At 43.2% G+C, this 18,748-nt stretch overlaps 1 protein-coding gene across 1 annotated transcript in view; it reads left to right on the forward strand.

Moving 5' to 3' along the window:
• Positions 1 to 216: 216 nt before the first annotated feature.
• Positions 217 to 18,748, forward strand: part of dnah9l (dynein, axonemal, heavy polypeptide 9 like) — a 514,436-nt gene continuing 495,904 nt past the window's right edge. The window contains exons 1-4 of the mRNA XM_051930607.1: positions 217 to 312; positions 1,541 to 1,933; positions 4,901 to 5,233; positions 11,622 to 11,876. Coding sequence (XP_051786567.1) covers positions 244 to 312; positions 1,541 to 1,933; positions 4,901 to 5,233; positions 11,622 to 11,876 — 1,050 coding nt within the window. The 5' untranslated portion in view covers positions 217 to 243. The remainder of the gene's footprint in view (positions 313 to 1,540; positions 1,934 to 4,900; positions 5,234 to 11,621; positions 11,877 to 18,748) is intronic.

Here is an 18,748-nt window from a genome sequence, read left to right on the forward strand (position 1 = left end):
ACTGTGGTCTTGTTTGAAAATGGTTGTAAGTAGGGAGTGACTTGAAAGAATCTAATGGCAAAGGTCACCGTCTCACGGGACTTCATTCCAAAAAGTCTCTTCAAAAAATCACGTCTTGTCGCAGGATAAAAAGTCTCATCTCCCAAGATTTTTTTATTGTAATAGAGAAATTTATTTGTTTGTTTATTTATTTATTTAATTTTGCAGCTGTCTTCTGTGCTTCGGGAGGTGAAGTATCTTGGGATGCTAAAATACCACCATATCCCTGAGGTGGCCTTACAATTGTACTCCAAGAAGGAAACACTTCACAAGGTATTCCGCTCTCCTTTGGACATTTGTACAAACAGCCACTGAGCATGCCCAGAATTCTCTCTTCCGATACCCTGTCCTTGTCTTGTGTGGGTGCCACCTGGTGGAGGGCATATTTCTTGAACACTCTTCCCCTTTGGCTAACTTAAGACTGCTAATACAGTGGACCCTTGACTTATGAACTCAATTCGTTCACGAGGGCTGGTTGTAACTCAAGTTGGTTGTAAGTCAAGACTATTTTTCCCATAAGAAATAATGGAAATAATGGAAATACCCATAATGCATTCCGAACATCCCACAGCAACACTTACTTAACTTTTTTTAAGAAATAAGGGTTGTCTAATGTGCATAATTTACCAAAAACACCAATAATTTTTCTAATGTACTAACCAAAAAGTTATAAAAAGTGCCTAGCCTACCAGAAACAACAATTTCATACTGTACTCACCATTTAATTTGACATCTTTGGGCTGCAGGAAGGAATGAGGAGGAGGAGAATGAAATGGAAGGTGGTTATTGTTTGGAAGGAGTTTCCTTATACAAATCTTTTCTTTGTAAGATTGTCGAGATGGTGGATTTCGACATGCTGTACATATTAGCGAGATCGGTCACACAAACGCCACTCTCACATTTCCACACAATTTCCTTTTCGTTTCTTTACTTTCGTTACCTTCTCTTCCTTCCTTAGCAATTATTGAAATAAATTATACAAATCACTGCACTGACCGAAATTACGTCCACAAGCACATGTATCTGGGCTCCGACTGACGCTTACAAACGCTCTCGGCTGTTTGTTTACAATCGCACAAGCGGATACACGCAAGACGTTGGTCGTAATTCAAAATAAAAATTTTGGTCGTAAACCAAGTTGTTCGCATGTCAGGCCGGTCGTATATCAAAGGTCGACTGTATACCTAAAGCTGAAGTAAAGCCAAATGAGTGTGGCAAATCATACCAATACAACCCGGATGGATAGCAGTTCTTCTTGCTGATAATTAATTTTTTTTTTATCTGTTACCCACCCTTGTTGTTTGTAGTGATGGCTGATGGTTATGTTGATTGGTAATTCTAAACTGGCCTCAGATTGGTGTGTAGTGGACTTGTGACCCATCCAGTGCTGATTCCTGCCATTTGCCCGACTCTTCATTGATAACAAATTTAACACAGCAGTATCTGATGTCTTCTGCTAGTCCACACCTGCTAATTGTCAATTTTGCTTCCATCACTCTAGTACACAGGGACCCTTTCTCTGGTCACAAAGTGGTACAACAAATTGCGGAGCACTGTGCAGGAAGTGGAGCGCCGCTTGATCGAGGGGGATGTCGAAAAAATTGAACTTCAGTTGCAGCCGGCCCTGGAGACTCTGACGTGGAAGGACAGTGACTTGTGGGAGTACATCGAGCAGACGAGAGATCTTGTCTGTAGTGTGGATGAGAGAGTTCAGAGAGCAAAAAGTAATGTGGAGACAATTCAGGCTTTGATGCTTAACCTCAGTGACACCCCATTTGTGACCAGGAAAAGCACCCCAAGCAGCCTCCTTGGCATTGAGGAGAAAGATGAAAAGATGGCCCGACTGTACACAAAGATCCAAGAGCAGGGAGAAAAAATACAGGCCTTGGTGGAGGTAGGTTTTGTAATTGGTTAGCTGGGAACATTTTGCTTCTTGTCAGCCTGTTTGTGACTAAAGGGCTGGACCAGTTGGCCCTGCAGTGTTCTCCATAACCTTAGCTATGTGTGTAAACCTGCATCTTCCACTTTAGCGATGGGGCTTGAAGGTCATTGCCTTTGTTAAAATGAGGGCTGCCTGCTGTTGTTAGTGTTTTAATTACGCGTTTGAACTTCTGGTCTCAGCTTTTTCCCCCCTGTAGTCATGCAGCACAAGCCAGTGATTGTTATAGTTTTAAGCCAGGGTTCCTTCCTTGGCTTATGTTTAATTTCTTTTTTTATGTCTTCTTTGTTTATTTTTGTACTATTTATGCTATTATTGTTATTTACAGTGCATCCGGAAAGTATTCACAGCGCATCACTTTTACCACATTTTGTTATGTTACAGCCTTATTCCAAAATGGATTAAATTCATTTTTTTCCTCAGAATTCTACACACAACACCCCATAATGACAACGTGAAAAAAGTTTACTTGAGGTTTTTGCAAATTTATTAAAAATAAAAAAACTGAGAAATCACATGTACGTAAGTATTCACAGTCTTTGCTCAATACTTTGTCGATGCACCTTTGGCAGCAATTACAGCCTCAAGTCTTTTTGAATATGATGCCACAAGCTTGGCACACCTATCCTTGGCCAGTTTCACCCATTCCTCTTTGCAGCACCTCTCAAGCTCCATCAGGTTGGATGGGAAGCATCGGTACACAGCCATTTTAAGATCTCTCCAGAGATGTTCAATCGGATTCAAGTCTGGGCTCTGGCTGGGCCACTCAAGGACATTCACAGAGTTGTCCTGAAGCCACTCCTTTGATATCTTGGCTGTGTGCTTAGGGTCGTTGTCCTGCTGAAAGATGAACCGTCGCCCCAGTCTGAGGTCAAGAGCACTCTGGAGCAGGTTTTCATCCAGGATGTCTCTGTACGTTGCTGCAGTCATCTTTCCATTTATCCTGACTAGTCTCCCAGTCCCTGCCGCTGAAAAACATCCCCACAGCATGATGCTGCCACCACCATACTTCACTGTAGGGAAGGTACTGGCCTGGTGATGAGCGGTGCCTGGTTTCCTCCAAATGTCGCGCCTGGCATTCACACCAAAGAGTTCAATCTTTGTCTCATCAGACCAGAGAATTTTCTTTCTCATGGTCTGAGAGTCCTTCAGGTGCTTTTTGGCAAACTCCAGGCGGGCTGCCATGTGCCTTTTACTAAGGAGTGGCTTCCGTCTGGCCACTCTACCATACAGGCCTGCTTGGTGGATTGCTGCAGAGATGGTTGTCCTTCTGGAAGGTTCTCCTCTCTCCACAGAGGACCTCTGGAGCTCTGACAGAGTAATCATTGGGTTCTTGGTCACCTCCCTGACTAAGGCCCTTCTCCTCTGATCGCTCAGTTTAGATGGCCGGCCAGCTCTAGGAAGAGTCCTGGTGGTTTTGAACTTCTTCCACTTACGGATGATGGAGGCCACTGTGCTCATTGGGACCTTCAAAGCAGAAGAAATTTTTCTTTAACCTTCTCCAAATTTGTGCCTCGAGACAATCCTGTCTCGGAGGTCTACAGACAATTCCTTTGACTTCATGCTTGGTTTGTGCTCTGACATGAACTGTCAACTGTGGGACCTTATATAGAGAGGTGTGTGCCTTTCCAAATCATGTCCAGTCAACTGAATTTACCACAGGCCAATGAAGCTGCAGAAACATCTCAAGGATGATCAGGGGAAACAGGATGCACCTGAGCTCAATTTGGAGCTTCATGGCAAAGGCTGTGAATACTTATGTACATGTGCGTTCTCAATTTTTTTATTTTTAATAAATTTGCAAAAATCTCAAGTAAACTTTTTTCACGTTGTCATTATGGGGTGTTGTGTGTAGAATTCTGAGGGAAAAAATGAATTTAATCTATTTTGGAATAAGGCTGTAACATAACAAAATGTGGAAAAAGTGATGCGCTGTGAATACTCTCCTGATGCACTGTATATATAAGAAGCCAGCTGGAACAGTGAGCCAGCAGAAACAGCAAAAGGAAGATGATGTAATGTATGGAGAGTAAAATTAGTGTACTCATGTATTAGTATAAATAAATATAGAGAAATATACAGTATAAGCATTAATCTTAGTGCAGATATTAATGCAAGTCAGACCTGCCACGCAAAGAATTAAGTAAAGGTACATGCTATATTTCTTTTTAATTAAAGCTTAACTTCAGCTGCTAAATAAAATAGCTTGAAGGCCAAGGGAAAGGGAAGTGATAAGAGTGACCAAATATGGAAGAAGGAACATCTGCCCAGCCGAAGACCAATCAAAAATAAGCAAAGTAGAAACTAAAAATGAACAATAGACAGTGAAAATACCGGAGGGGCCAGCTGCAGGGAAAGTCAGGAGATAATAAGGGTTCCCATGGGAACTCGAGGTACAGGCTGGGGAGGTGCAGAGGGGAGTCAGAGAAAAGAGCAAATGAGCTAATCTGAGCGAGGTCGGAGTGATAAGAAATGACTATAAAAGTTTTGAGTCCGGAACTGTTCAGGGCTCAGCTCAATTTGGCCATATTGGGTTGAGTCCATGTTATTCTTATTGTTATTTTATTGCAATAAAACTATAGACTCTGTTTGCCTATCCTCTGAGTCTTAATAGCCTTCATTTCAGGTAAAAATCCTTGTGGTGACAATTTTTCGCCACGACTCTATCTATCTATCTATCTATCTATCTATCTATCTATCTATCTATCTATCTATCTATCTATCTATCTATCTATCTATCTATCTATCTATCTATCTAGTGCCTTTGACATCTGTCTCTCTAAAATATGCTTTGGATTAAAGACGAGTGCCCTGCAACATGCAGAAGAAATTCCAGATTGCTTCCATTGTACCATATAAGTGTGTGGGACTCCAGGCACTTTAAAAAACTGATTCATTGTTTTCTCCTTAATTTCCAAACAGGAAAACCAAGTTCTGCTGGCTGCGGATCCTGAGTCGGAGGAGTGGAAGGCCTACTTAGTGTACATTGACAGGATGGTGGTGGAAGGGTTTGTGTCAGCCATCAGATGCTCTCTTCAGTATCTCATTGAGAACACGGAACCCGCGGTGAAAACTGCACCCCTTTTTGAAGTACAGTTAGTGCTTAATGGCAGCCAGATGATCTTCCGACCACCTTTGGACTTTGGGATATATGGCAACTTCTATGATGTGATTGAAGGGCTCATCGAAGATATATTTAAAACGGCCTCTTTCATATATCGGGTGGCCAAGCACTTTGAGACTGAGACCTATCAGGTGGGTAGGACATATAAACTGAATGGCTGTAAAGAATACAGCGGTGGGTAATGTGACCACGGCCTATCTTATCATAAAGACAGTGATCTTTGCTTTGATATAATAATCTCTTTATATTAACTGTGTGAATTTACCTATAAACATACAAGCAATTGTTCCTCCTAATTAGAAGTGCCTCTTATGCTGTGTATGTAGGACATGAGATAATCATAACTGTGACTAATCCTTAGCCCTAAGATATTTATACAAAGAATCAGATTGTGAAAATAACTTGGTAATAAGTCAGGGGAGTTACCCAAGATACTGTATAAAGAAGTTTGATAGTAATAAAGAACTACTGAATACTACAAGTGGTAAAGGAACTAAGATGATGCCAGAGCCTGTCCCTTCAACAATGTGCACCTGGCAGGAGCCATTCGTGGAGGAGGCACCAGTTTACTGCAGTGGTATCTATGACCATTAGGAGTTAATTATAAGAATAATGGATGACAATTATATAATAAAGTCATAATAGTTAAAATAATCAATGAACAACTGATACTAAGTGATGAAGAGGATAACCTCCCACTGGTAAACAGGACTGCTAAGGTGGTACTGAAGGATTTGGAAATTATAGAGGGAGAAGAGCTGCTCAGATTAAATAGGCTGAAATCAAACAAATCATCAGGACCAGATAATATTTACCATTGAGCTCTTAAGGAGGCTAATGAGTGCAGATATAAACCCTTGACACATATTTTTATGAAGTCACTGCACACTGGAGAGAGTCCGAAGGACTGAAAAATGGCAAATATCATCCCATTATATAAAAAGGGTGACTGAGCAGGTCCAAAGAACTACAGGCCTGTAAGCTTAACGTGCATCATAGGAAAGTCAATGGAAGGAATTATTAAGGATAAGATTGAGCAACACCTGGCAAGGACAGGAGTTTAACTGAACAGTCAGCATGGGGACAGAAGAGGGAGGTCGTGTTTTACTAACTTACTGGAACTCTATGAGGAGGCAACAAAAGGATACAATCAGAGCGGAGCACATGATGTCATTTATCTGGACTTTCAGAATGCATTTAAAAAGGTGCCACATGAGAGGGTGGGCATCAAACTAAAAGAAGTGGGAGTTCAGGGTGTGGTGTGTAGGTGAGTTGAGAAGCAGAGGGTGATGGTGTGAGGAACCTCATCAGAGTTGGGTGATGTTGAGTGTTGACCAGCAGGGGGTAGGTAGTGCTGGGGCCGCTGCTATTTTTAATATATAGAAATGATTTAGATAGGAATATAAAGAAAAGCCAAGCAAAATGACACCTTTTATTGGCTAACTAAAAAGATTACAATCTGGTTAGGTTTGCAGATGATACCAAGATAGGTGGACTAGCAGATAATTTGTGCCAGCAGCATTTACCATGGCTCCATCACAACATAATAACTGGACGTCAGGCTTGTGTAGTGCCTTCAGAAAGGGTTCAGATCCCTTCATTAGTTACACATGTTGTTATTTTGCATCCTTGTAATAAAATCTTTTAAATTCATTTTTTCCCTCATCAAGTAACAATACCGTAGAATGACAACGTGGACACAGGATTTTAGAATCTTTTGAAAGTTTATTAAAATTAAGAAAGTGAACCATCCCATTGACACTAATATTCAGACCCTTTGAAGTGGCTCAGGTGCATTCCTTTCTTTTGATCATCGTTGAGATGTTTCTACACCTTGTTTGGAATCCACCTGGTCAATTCATTTGACTGGACATGATTAGGAAAGGCACACACACCTGCCTATAAAAAGTCCAAAAGTTCCAGCATAAACCAAGCCAGGAGGTTAAAGGGCTCACCTGTGGAACTTACAGACAGGATTTTGTCGAGACACAGGCGTGGGTGAAGCTTCAAATACATTTCAGTAGCATTGCAGATTCCCAACTGGACAGTGACCTCCATAATTCTTAAATGGAAGGCATTTGGTACAGCCATGACTTTTCCTAGAGCTGGCCAAACTGAGCACTAGTTGGAGAAGGGCCTTGGTTGTAGATAGGCGACCATGTCCATGATGGTCACTGTGGCTGAGCTATAGAGAACACGTGTAGAGATGGTAGAAACTTCCAAAGAGGGACAACCATCAATGCAACACTCCACCAATTTGGATTTTATGACAGAGTGGCCAGCTAGAAGCCTCTCCTCAATAAAATATACACATAGGCCCAAATTGAGTTTCCATCCATCCATCCATTTTCCAACCCGTTGAATCCTAACACAGGGTCACGGGGGTCTGCTGGAGCCAATCCCAGCCAACACAGGGCGCAAGGCAGGAACCAATCCCAGGCAGGGTGCCAACCCACCACAGGACACACACACAAACACTCCCACACACCAAGCACACACTAGGGCCAATTTAGCATCGCCAATCCACCTAACCTGCATGTCTTTGGACTGTGGGAGGAAACCCACGCAGACACGGGGAGAACATGCAAACTCCACGCAGGGAGGACCCGGGAAGTGAACCCGGGTCCCCAGGTCTCCCAACTGCGAGGCAGCAGCACTACCCACTGCGCCACCGTGCCGCCCCACATTGAGTTTCCAAAAGGTAAATAAAAGATTCTAAAACTGTGAGAAACTGTTCTCTAGTCTGATGAAACCAAGATTGGTGTCTTTTCGAAAATAGGCACCACTTATCACTTGCGCGATACCATTCCAATCTTCTTCTTCTTCTTCTTTCGGCTGCTCCCATTAGGGGTCGCCACAGCGGATCATCTTCTTCCATATCGTTCTGTCCTCTGCACCTTGTTCTGTCACACTCATCACCTGCATGTCCTCTCTCACCACATCCATAAACCTTCTCTTAGGCCTTCTTCTTTTCCTCTTGCCTGGCAGCTCTATCCTTAGCATCCTTCTTTCAATATACCCAGCATGCATCTCTCTTCTGCACATGTCTAAAACAACGTAATCTCACCTCTCTGACTTTGTCTCCCAACCGTTCCACCTGAACAGACCCTCTAATGTACTCATTTCTAATCCTGTCCATCCTCATCACACCCAATGCAAATCTTAGCATCTTTAACTCTGCTACCTCCAGCTCTGTCTCCTGCTTTCTGGTCAGTGCCACCGTCTCCAACCCATATAACATAGCTGGTCTCACTACCGTCCTGTAGATCTTCCCTTTCACTCTTGCTGATACCCGTCTGTCTGTGCAATACCATTCCAATGGTAAACCATGATGGTGGTGACAGTATCATGCCGTGGTGGCACTGAGAGACTAGACAGGGTTGAGGGGAAGCCAAACGAAGCAACCAAAGTATCCTTAATGATAAACCTGTAACAGAGCACTTAGGACCACAGACTGGACATAAGGTTCATCTTCCAACAGAACACAAAGTAAGGACTGGCTTAGGGATGACTTTATGAATGTTCTTGAGTGACCCAACCAGAGCCTGGACTTGAACCCAATCAAACATCTCTGGTGAGACCTGAAAACAGCTGTCTACTGGTGGTCTCCACTCAACCTGACTGAGCTTGTGATGGTCAGTAGAGAAGAATGAGAGGAAAATCCCCAAATACAGGTGTGTGAAGCTTGTGGCGTCAAACCCAAGAAGACTCCAGGGTTGGAATGACTGTCAAAGGTGGTTCGAGGCAGTCTAAATACCTGAGTCAATGGGATATTTCTGGTTTATATTTTAAACTAGCCGTCCCCTGCGGCTCCGCCCGTGTAGTAGTGAAACAGGGTAAACTTTAAAGATCAATAAACCAACAGGTATTGCTAGCTGAGCAGAGGCAAGGTGTGCCCCAAAACGCAGAGGTAGAGTGACTCGAACGCAGGCTAGCGCACGAGTGAGGAGGGCCCTGCCCAGCTCCCCACTCCGATAATTCTTAGATGAGAGAAGTCGTAAAATCAACTGAAATGTTCAAGTAAATTATAGAAAAAAATCCGATTTAAATCCGTTAAGTAGTTCTCTCGTGACATACAGACAGACAGACTTTGGATTTTATATACTGTACTAACTGTCCCCCGTGGCTCTGCCCACGTAGTAGTGAAACAGGACAGTGAAGAGGGCCCTGCCTGGCTCCCCACTCCTGACGTCACACTTCCCCTTCCCTTCGACCCACAGCCTCTGTCTCGGATTAGCATGAAAATATCACTCCCTCAAGCAAACTATGATAACCTCTGTGATGAAAAAAGTCGCAAAATCAACCAGAATGTTCAAGAAAATTGTAGAAAAAGATCCAATCTAAATCCATTAAGTAGTGCTCTCGTTTGCTAGCTTAGCTATAGGCAAGGTTCGCTCTGAGTCTGGCATTTGAGTGTGGAGGGCCCCGTCCACATCTCCTCGGCCTGCTGCACCGCTCTTGGATTCGCGCAAATAAAATAGTACTGCAACCGAACTCTGATACTTATTACGATGAGAAAAGTCGCAAAACCAACTGGAATGTTCAAGCAAATAATAGAAAAAAAACCCGATCTAAATCTGTTAGGTAGTGCTCTCGTGAAAAGCGGACAGACAGATGCTGGATTTGTACATATACACAGTATATACAGAACTATGCAAAAGTTTTAGGCAGGTGTGATAAAATGCTGTAAACAAAGAATGCTTTCAAAAATGGAAGTGTTAATCATTTATTTTCATCAATCAACAAAATGCAGTGAATGAACAAAAGAGAAATCTAAATCAAATCAATATTTGGTGTGACCACCCTTTGCCTTCAAAACAGCATCAATTCTTCTAGGTACACTTGCACACAGTTTTTGAAGGAACTCGGCTGGTAGGTTGTTCCAAACATCTTGCAGAACTAACCACAGATCTTCTGTGGATGTAGGCTTCCTCACATCCTTCTGTCTCTTCATGTAATCCCAGACACACTCGATGATGTTGAGATCAGGGCTCTGTGGGGGCCATACCATCACTTCCAGGACTTTTTGTTCTTCTTTATGCTGAAGATAGTTCTTAATGACTTTGGCTGTATGTTTGGGGTCGTTGTCCTGCTGCAGAATAAATTTGGGGCCAATCATACGCCTCCCTGATGGTATTGCATGATGGATAAGTATCTGCCTGTATATCTCAGCATTGAGAACACCATTAATCCTGACCAAATCTCCAACTCCATTTGCAGAAATGCAGCCCCAAATGTTCAAGGAACCTCTACCATGCTTCACTGTTGCCTGCAGACACTCATTATTGTACCGCTCTCCAGCCCTTTGACAAACAAACTGCCTTCTGCTACAGCCAAATATTTCAGATTTTGACTCATCAGTCCAGAGCACCTGCTGCCATTTTTCTGCACCCCAGTTCCTATGTTTTCGTGCATACTTGAGTCGCTTGGCCTTGTTTCCACGTCGGAGGTATGGCTTTTTGGCTGCAACTCTTCCATGAAGACCACTTCTGGCCAGACTTCTCCTTACAGTAGATGGGTGTACCTGGGTCCCACTGGTTTCTGCCAGTTCTGAGCTGATGGCACTGCTGGACATCTTCTGATTTCGAAGGGTAATAAGCTTGATGTGTATTTCATCTGCTGCACTAAGTTTCCTTGGCTGACCACTGCGTCTACGATCCTCAACGTTGCCCGTTTCTTTGTGCTTCTTCAAAGAGCTTGAACAGCACATCTTGAAACCCCAGTCTGCTTTGAAATCTTTGTCTGGGAGAGACCTTGCTGATGCAGTAGAACTACCTTGTGTCTTGTTGCTGTGCTCAATCTCACCATGACATGAAACTGTCTTCCACAACCTCACCTTGGTAGCAGAGTTTGGCTGTTCCTCACCCAGTTTGAAGCCTCCTACACAGCTGTTTCAGTTAATGACTGTGTTTCAACCTACGTGTGACATTGATGATCATTAGCACCTGTTTGGTAGAATTGGTTGATCAGACACCTGACTAGAATCCTACAAAATCCCTGACTTTGTGCAAGTGGACCTATAAGAATTGATGCTGGTTTGAAGGCAAAAGGTAGTAACACCAAATATTGATTTGATTTAGATTTTTCTTTTGTTCGCTCATTTTGCATTTTGTAAATTGATAACAATAAACAATCATTATTTATATTTCTGAAAGCATTCTTTGTTTACATGTATATATATATATAGAGAGAGAGAGATAAATGTGCAAAAATTTCTGAAGTCCTGTTTTCGTTTTCTCATTTTGGGGTATGGCGTGGGGTTTATTGTGCATAAAAGAATAAATTTCAATGATTTTAGCGTGCAGCATAGCAAAATTTGAAAAAGTGAAGAGTCTGCATATGTTCTGAAGGCACCATAAGTTGTGGGATAGTAAGGTGGGACCAGGACACTAACTGTCCACCTAAAATGGTGGAAATTGAGGTTTGCTATCATCCATTTAGTGCAGACAGGAATCAGCCCAGCCTTTGGTCGCCAGAATAAACTCTCAGCATCACTTTTTTTTCTATCCTTTTCATCAGCCTGACATAAACCAGAATCCAGAGCTGACAGATCTCGCACAGATTATCATGAACAGGGTCCGAAATGTCATCATAAAGGCCAAGGATTACGAAGACACCTTCAGCGAGTACAGCTACCTGTGGACAGACGACAGGAAGGAGTTCATGAAGCAGTTCCTGTTGTATGGCCAAGTCATAAAAAGTGACGAGATGGAGCTCTATGCGGATTACGAGCTGCCGAAGTGTCCCCCTCAACTGAAGCACTTCAAAGAGCAGGTGAGAATTCAGACTTGCTGCCCAGGTCACCTTCAACTGGTTTAGTGGCATTATTTAAACTGAATGGTTAGTAGAGTCGGGCAGAGTGTCCATCTTCACTTCACTCCCACTTATCTCATAATAATCTGTACGAAGAGTTCCAGTCTGGTTTTCGTCCCCTCCACAGTACAGAAACGGCACTTGTTAAAATTACTAATGACCTCCTTATGGCTGCTGACTCTGGTTTAATTGCTATTCTCATCCTCCTTGACCTGAGTGCGGCCTTTGATACGATTTGTCATACCACTCTCCTTAATAGATTATCTTTGGTTGGCATTACCCATACTCCACTAGGATTGGTTTAGATCCTACCTCTCAGGCCGCACTCAGTTCATTCATCTTAAAACTTACACATCCCAACCCAGGGCTCTGTCCTGGGGCCTCTTCTTTTTATTATTTACCTCCTTCCCCTCGGCAGTATCTTTTGTAAATATAACATTAATTTTCACTGTTTTGCCGGTGACACCCAGCTGTACCTTGCTAGTAAACCCACCTCTTCGTTTCCATCATCTTCACTTATTGACTGCATTGTTGAAATTAAATCCTGGTTTTCTTCAAATTTTCTTAAATTAAACAGTGGCAGAACTGAGGTTCCCCTCATTGGTACAAAATCAGCATTATCCAAAACCGATAATCTTTCACTTATTATTGATAACTCCTTTGTTTCCCGTTCACCTCAGGTCCAGAGTCTGGGTGTCATCCTTGATAGTACTCTATCTTTCCAATCTCACACTAATAACGGTCACCTAGTTCTGGGAGGTATACCAGTTCATACCGAAAACCGCTTTTTATTTTTGTTATGATATGGATTTTTCTTATACTGCAACACTGGTTTAAACAGCCTAAACAACGTTTGGAACATGGCGCAGCAGGAAAATGTTTAAGGGGGGACCTTTTTCACTGCTGCACCACTAAACACACATGCAACGGAGTACATGCGTTAGTGGAGGTATTGAGCGGTGAAAATGGACAGAGAACATTCTGAAACTGAAGCTGTAGCAGACGATAAAGCTGAACCCGATGACACAGAAGAACTTTTGCCGAAATAAGGAGCCGCATCTGAAGTCTGGAGATACTTTGGTTTTAAAAGGTCGAATGTGGACCAAACAACTATTTACTGCAAATGCTGTCGAGCTAAACACGAGCAATTTGTCACACCACCTTAGCTGCAAACATTCTTTGGAGTGCCATGAATGTATGAAACTAAGATTGGCACCCTCCACGTCCTCAGGTAAAACTGAAAAAGCGAGAGGACACTCGAGTTAGACATCACTTGTAGACGCGTTTGGTAGACGTACTGCCAACGACAAAAAAAGCAAGCGGTGGATCGAGATAACCAACACCATTACAATCCAGATAGCGAACGTGTCAGTGGACAGAGATTGTTAACATGAGCAGAAAGTGTAGTTGGTCTACAACAAATATTTACTATTTATTCCTTTTCTAAGACATGTTCAGTGCAATACAACTTTTGACAAGCACCTCTGGATATTTTACTAAGTCTAAATGCCTCTTTGTTTGCAAAATGTGTTCAATAAAAAGGCTTTATATTTTGACTGCACTGTCAAGCAAAGTGATTAGTGCCACCCCCTTGAAAACGATCACTTTACGGGGCCATGCAAACCTGTATTAATACTTGGGTGCACATTAAAATGATATTTTGTAAAATGTACAATTCTCACAAAACTGGAGTAGGTCATTCTTAGCCAGTCTACTGCAGTAATTGCAGTGGAAAATGTGGTTAACATCCAATCATGCATTGGAAAAAAATACCATTGAATACCGTGAAACCGGGATAATTCTGAAAAATACCATCCATCCATTTTCCAACCCGCTGAATCCGAACACAGGGTCACGGGGGTCTGCTGGAGCCAATCCCAGCTAACACAGGGCACAAGACAGGAATCAATTCCAGGCAGGGTGCCAAGCCACCGCAGGACACACAAAAACACACTCACACACACTAGGGCCAATTTAGAATCGCCAATCCACCAAACCTGCATGTCTTTGGACTGTGGGAGGAAACCCACGCAGACACGGGGAGAACTTGCAAACTCCACGCATGGAGGACCCGGGAAGCGAACCCGGGTCCCCAGGTCTCCTAACTGCGAGGCAGCAGTGCTACCCACTGCGCCACCGTGCCGCCCCTGAAAAATACCGTGATACAGAATTTTGGTCATATTGCCCAGCACTACCCGGGGTCACCCGGTCTGCTTACTTCCACCTACGGAATATTTAATTGCATGCACCCCTCCCTCACCCAATACCCCTGCCATCTTTATTCACAGTCTTGCACAGTCTATTTCAATTCGCTCCTCTTTGGCCTCTCTAATAAATCTCTCCATAAGCTTCAGCTGGTCCAGAATTCTGCTGTCCTCATCATTACTCAAACCCCGTCTATTCACCTTATTACTCCAGTATTGCAGCAGCTTCATTGGCTCCCGAATAAGTTTTGAATTGATTTTAAATTCTTCTATTAACATTTAAGGCCATTCATAATCAGAATCTCCCCTTGGGATTAATAAAGTATCTATCTATCTATCTATCTATCTATCTATCTATCTATCTATCTATCTATCTATCTATCTATCTATCTATCTATCTATCTATCTATCTATCTATTATATAGTGCCTTTCATGTCTATCTATCTATCTATCTATCTATCTATCTATCTATCTATCTATCTATCTATCTATCTATCTATCTATTATATAGTGCCTTTCATGTCTATCTATCTATTTATCTATCCATCCATCTATCTGTTTTCCAACCCGCTGAATCCGAACACAGGGTCACGGGGGTCTGCTGGAGCCAATCCCAGCCAGCACAGGGCACAAGGCAGGAACCTATCCCGGGCTGGGTGCCAACCCACCGCAGGACACACACAAACACACCCACACACCAAGCACACACTAGGGCCAATTTAGAATCGCCAATCCACCTAACCTGCATGTCTTTGGACTGTGGGAGGAAACCGGAGCGCCCGGAGGAAACCCACGCAGACACGGGGAGAACATGCAAACTCCACAAAGGGAGGACCCGGGAATCGAACCCAGGTCCCAAGATCTCCCAACTGCGAGGCAGCAGCGCTACCCACTGTGCCACCGTGCCGCCCTATATATATATGTGTATATATATATATATACACAGAGAGAGACTTTTCAAATTAAAGCTGTTCTAAGTAATACGAATGTAGTTTGTTCAGGCACAGGCAGGGTGGGGACCCCTGGAAGATTTCACTTAGGGGCCACTACCCGAACCCGATCTAGGATGATAGTGTGAGTGTGCAGCCTCCTCGCACGTCGCCCTACGGGACTACAAGAGGCGTGCAGATGTGAAGAGCACACGCAGACATGGGGAGAACATGCAAACTCCACGCAGGGAGGACCCGGGAAGCGAACCCAGGTCCCCAGGTCTCCCAACTGCGAGGCAGCTATCTATCTATCTATCTATCTATCTATCTATCTATCTATCTATCTATCTATCTATCTATCTATCTATCTATCTATCTATCTATCTATCTATCTATCTATCTATCTATCTATCTATCTATCTATCTATCTAATCTCGCCCCTCCATATCTGTCCGACCTTCTTCATGTTGCCATTACCTTCCCGTAACCTTAGATCTTCTTCCTCCATTCACCTGACCGTCCCTCTCGCTCATCTAACCACCATGGGGAGCACCACCATGCTTCCAAGCTCTGGAGCTCATTACCTATTGAGCTTAGACATATCGAATAATATTCTCAACTTTCAAACGTAAACTTAACACCCATCTGCTCAAAATGGCTTTTTCTCTATGATTACAATGGCTTGTTTGGTTTTAATTTTTTATATTTTCTGGTGCTTTAAGTTTAGTTTATAATGTGCTTTCTTATTTATTGTTTGTTTGGTGTCCTTGAGTGCTTAGAAAGGTGCCTTTCTATAAATAAAACGTATTATTATTGTTATCTTACTAGTGGACAGATGTAGATGATAGAAAAAGCTTTCGATTAGAAGTGACCTTTATCACAGGGTTTATATTGTCACATGTACAGAGAGGAGTGAAATCCCTACTTGCATGTCTTAGTCGATACACGTCATGTCGTCACTGTGCGGCGCCACGATTAGTGAGTAGAACTACTCCGCCTTGAAAATTCTTCCCTGCTAGGCGGTCAGACGATTCGTCGATTCTCTCCTGAGTGGCGACCTTTATTCATTTTTTCTTTGCACTTTCCTGAGGAGTTTATGGAACTTCTGAGTTCAAAGAATTTGATTGAAGCAATTCGTCCCATCTTGGCAATGCTTTTTTTTAATGTCCCATTGAGGCACCATTTTGTGTATCGATGGTCGCCGCCATTTTGTGACTTTCGCCTTGGCTGTTACCAAGGCAACCTACCAGCAGTCCCCTGCGACCCTTTAAAAAGGTCATTTAGGCGTCGTTCAAGTATCCATGTTTTGGAAACTTCTAATCGACTTAACGTGAGCCTCCTGGTGTTTTTGTTTTCGGGTTTTCTCACCTACTTAGCGGTTTACGATTTGTTGTCTCACGTTTCTGGTTTGTCTCTTTGGTTTTGTGACTGTGACGCCACTTTGTTCTTGTTTCATCTTCTGATCCTGAAATACAAATCAAATAGTTTTGGCCTAAAGAAATTCATGGCACTGGAAGATCAAGTAGAAGTAATGTACAGGAGAGAGTGCGAATAATTAGAGACTACACACTAGTGATAAGAGAAATACTTTGTGCAAAACATAAGAGTTTCGTTTCATAAGAAATTTAAGAAACAAATTGTGTTTCTCCACAAATTACATCTACCCCACTAACAAATACTATATGTTTTCATTTTATTTCATCTGCAGCCTTTTCCTTCATGTGCAAAAGTATGGCATAGTGTGGAAAAGGGAGACATGATGTGAACCACTAGGGGGCGTTGCAGCACCCTAAAACCGAGACACAACAGCACAGACACACAGTTCCAGACGCCAATAAACAGATTTATTGCCACAAATACATTAACAAACTCTTCAGCTCCATCAGTATTACTCTTCCTGTCTCCAGTCCTCCCCGGTGAGCTTCATCCAACTACTCTCGCGACATTAACTCCCCTGGTGAAGTGGAGCAGCTTCCTATATACTGGACCCAGCAATATTTCTGGTCTTATCACATTGTGTCCAGGAAGCACTTCCAGGTCAGGTCGAACCTCCAGCAGCTCCCTCTAGAGGCACCCAAGGACTCTTTCGTTTCCTCCACTCCTCCCAGGCCATCTTTGTCCGTCCCCCACACCCGACTCCAACTCAATGGTGAGCTTCATCCAACTGCTCTCTTGACTCTGACTCCCCAGGGGAAGTGGAGCAGCCTCCTTTACACCAGACCCAGGAGTACTTCTGGGTCTATCACATTGTATCCAGAAAGCACTTCAGGGTCAGGTGGTATATATGTATATATATGTATATGTTTATGTGTGTGCATATATATATATATATATATATATAGTGAGATATGCCCGGACACCATCAGACAGAGACCACGTCTTTATAAAAACACACACGTTTATTGTTCAATAAACACAGTCCCGCACAGTGCCTACAGCACCAATCAACAACAACAACAACATTTATTTCTATAGCACATTTTCATACAAAAAAGTAGCTCAAAGTGCTGTACATAATGAAGAAAAGAAAAATAAAAGACAAAGTAAGAAATGAAAATAAGACAACATTAGTTAACATAGAATAAGAGTAAGGTCCGATGGCCATGGAGAACAGAAAAAACAAAAAAAAACTCCAGACGGCTGGAGAAAAAAATAAAATCTGAATAAAATCTACGGGCCTTTCTCCCTCCACGGGAGCTTCGTCCTGCTCCCACTCCCGACTCTAGCTCCCTGATTGTAGGGAGGCAGCCCCTTTTATTTCCACCCGGATGTGCTCCAGGTGCCTGATGATGTCCTTCCGGCCGCACTTCCTGGTGTGGCGGAAGTGCTGCTCTTGCACCCGGAAGCACCCTGGGCGTTCCTGGAAGGATCTTCCTCCATCTTTCTGGGTGTGGCAGAAGTGAATGTTTCCCGGGCTCTCTGAGGCCCAGGGCGCTCCCCTGGTGGTGGCCACGGGCCCCAGTGGGCTTGAGGCTCCTTGCTCCTCTCCCGTGGTCCCCTCAAGATCCAGGGCGGTTGCCCCCTCGTGGCCCGGGGGACGTATAAGCCACCTCCCAGTCCTTCCAGGCATCCTGGCTGGGTCTGTCCCCCAGCCTCCTGTGACAACATATATACAGTACTGTGCAAAAGTTTTAGGCAGGTGTGAAAAAATGCTGTAAACAAAGAATGCTTTCAGAAATATAAATAATGATTGTTTATTGTTATCAATTTACAAAATGCAAAGTGAGCGAACAAAAGAAAAATCTAAATCAAATCAATATTTGGTGTTCCTACCTTTTGCCTTCAAACCAGCATCAATTCTTATAGGTCCCCTTGCACAAAGTCAGGGATTTTGTAGGATTCTAGTCAGGTGTCTGATCAACCAATTCTACCAAAGAGGTGCTAATGATCATCAATGTCACACGTAGGTTGAAACACAGTCATTAACTGAAACAGAAACAGCTGTGTAGGAGGCTTCAAACTGGGTGAGGAACAGCCAAACTCTGCTACCAAGGTGAGGTTGTGGAAGACAGTTTCATGTCATGGCAAGATTGAGCACAGCAGCAAGACACAAGGTAGTTCTACTCCATCAGCAAGGTCTCTCCCAGACAAAGATTTCAAAGCAGACTGGGGTTTCAAGATGTGCTGTTCAAGCTCTTTTGAAGAAGCACAAAGAAACGGGCAACGTTGAGGATCGTAGATGCAGTGGTCGGCCAAGGA

Source organism: Erpetoichthys calabaricus, chromosome 8 (genome assembly GCF_900747795.2).
Source record: "Erpetoichthys calabaricus chromosome 8, fErpCal1.3, whole genome shotgun sequence".
Classification (NCBI taxonomy): Eukaryota; Metazoa; Chordata; class Cladistia; order Polypteriformes; family Polypteridae; genus Erpetoichthys; species Erpetoichthys calabaricus.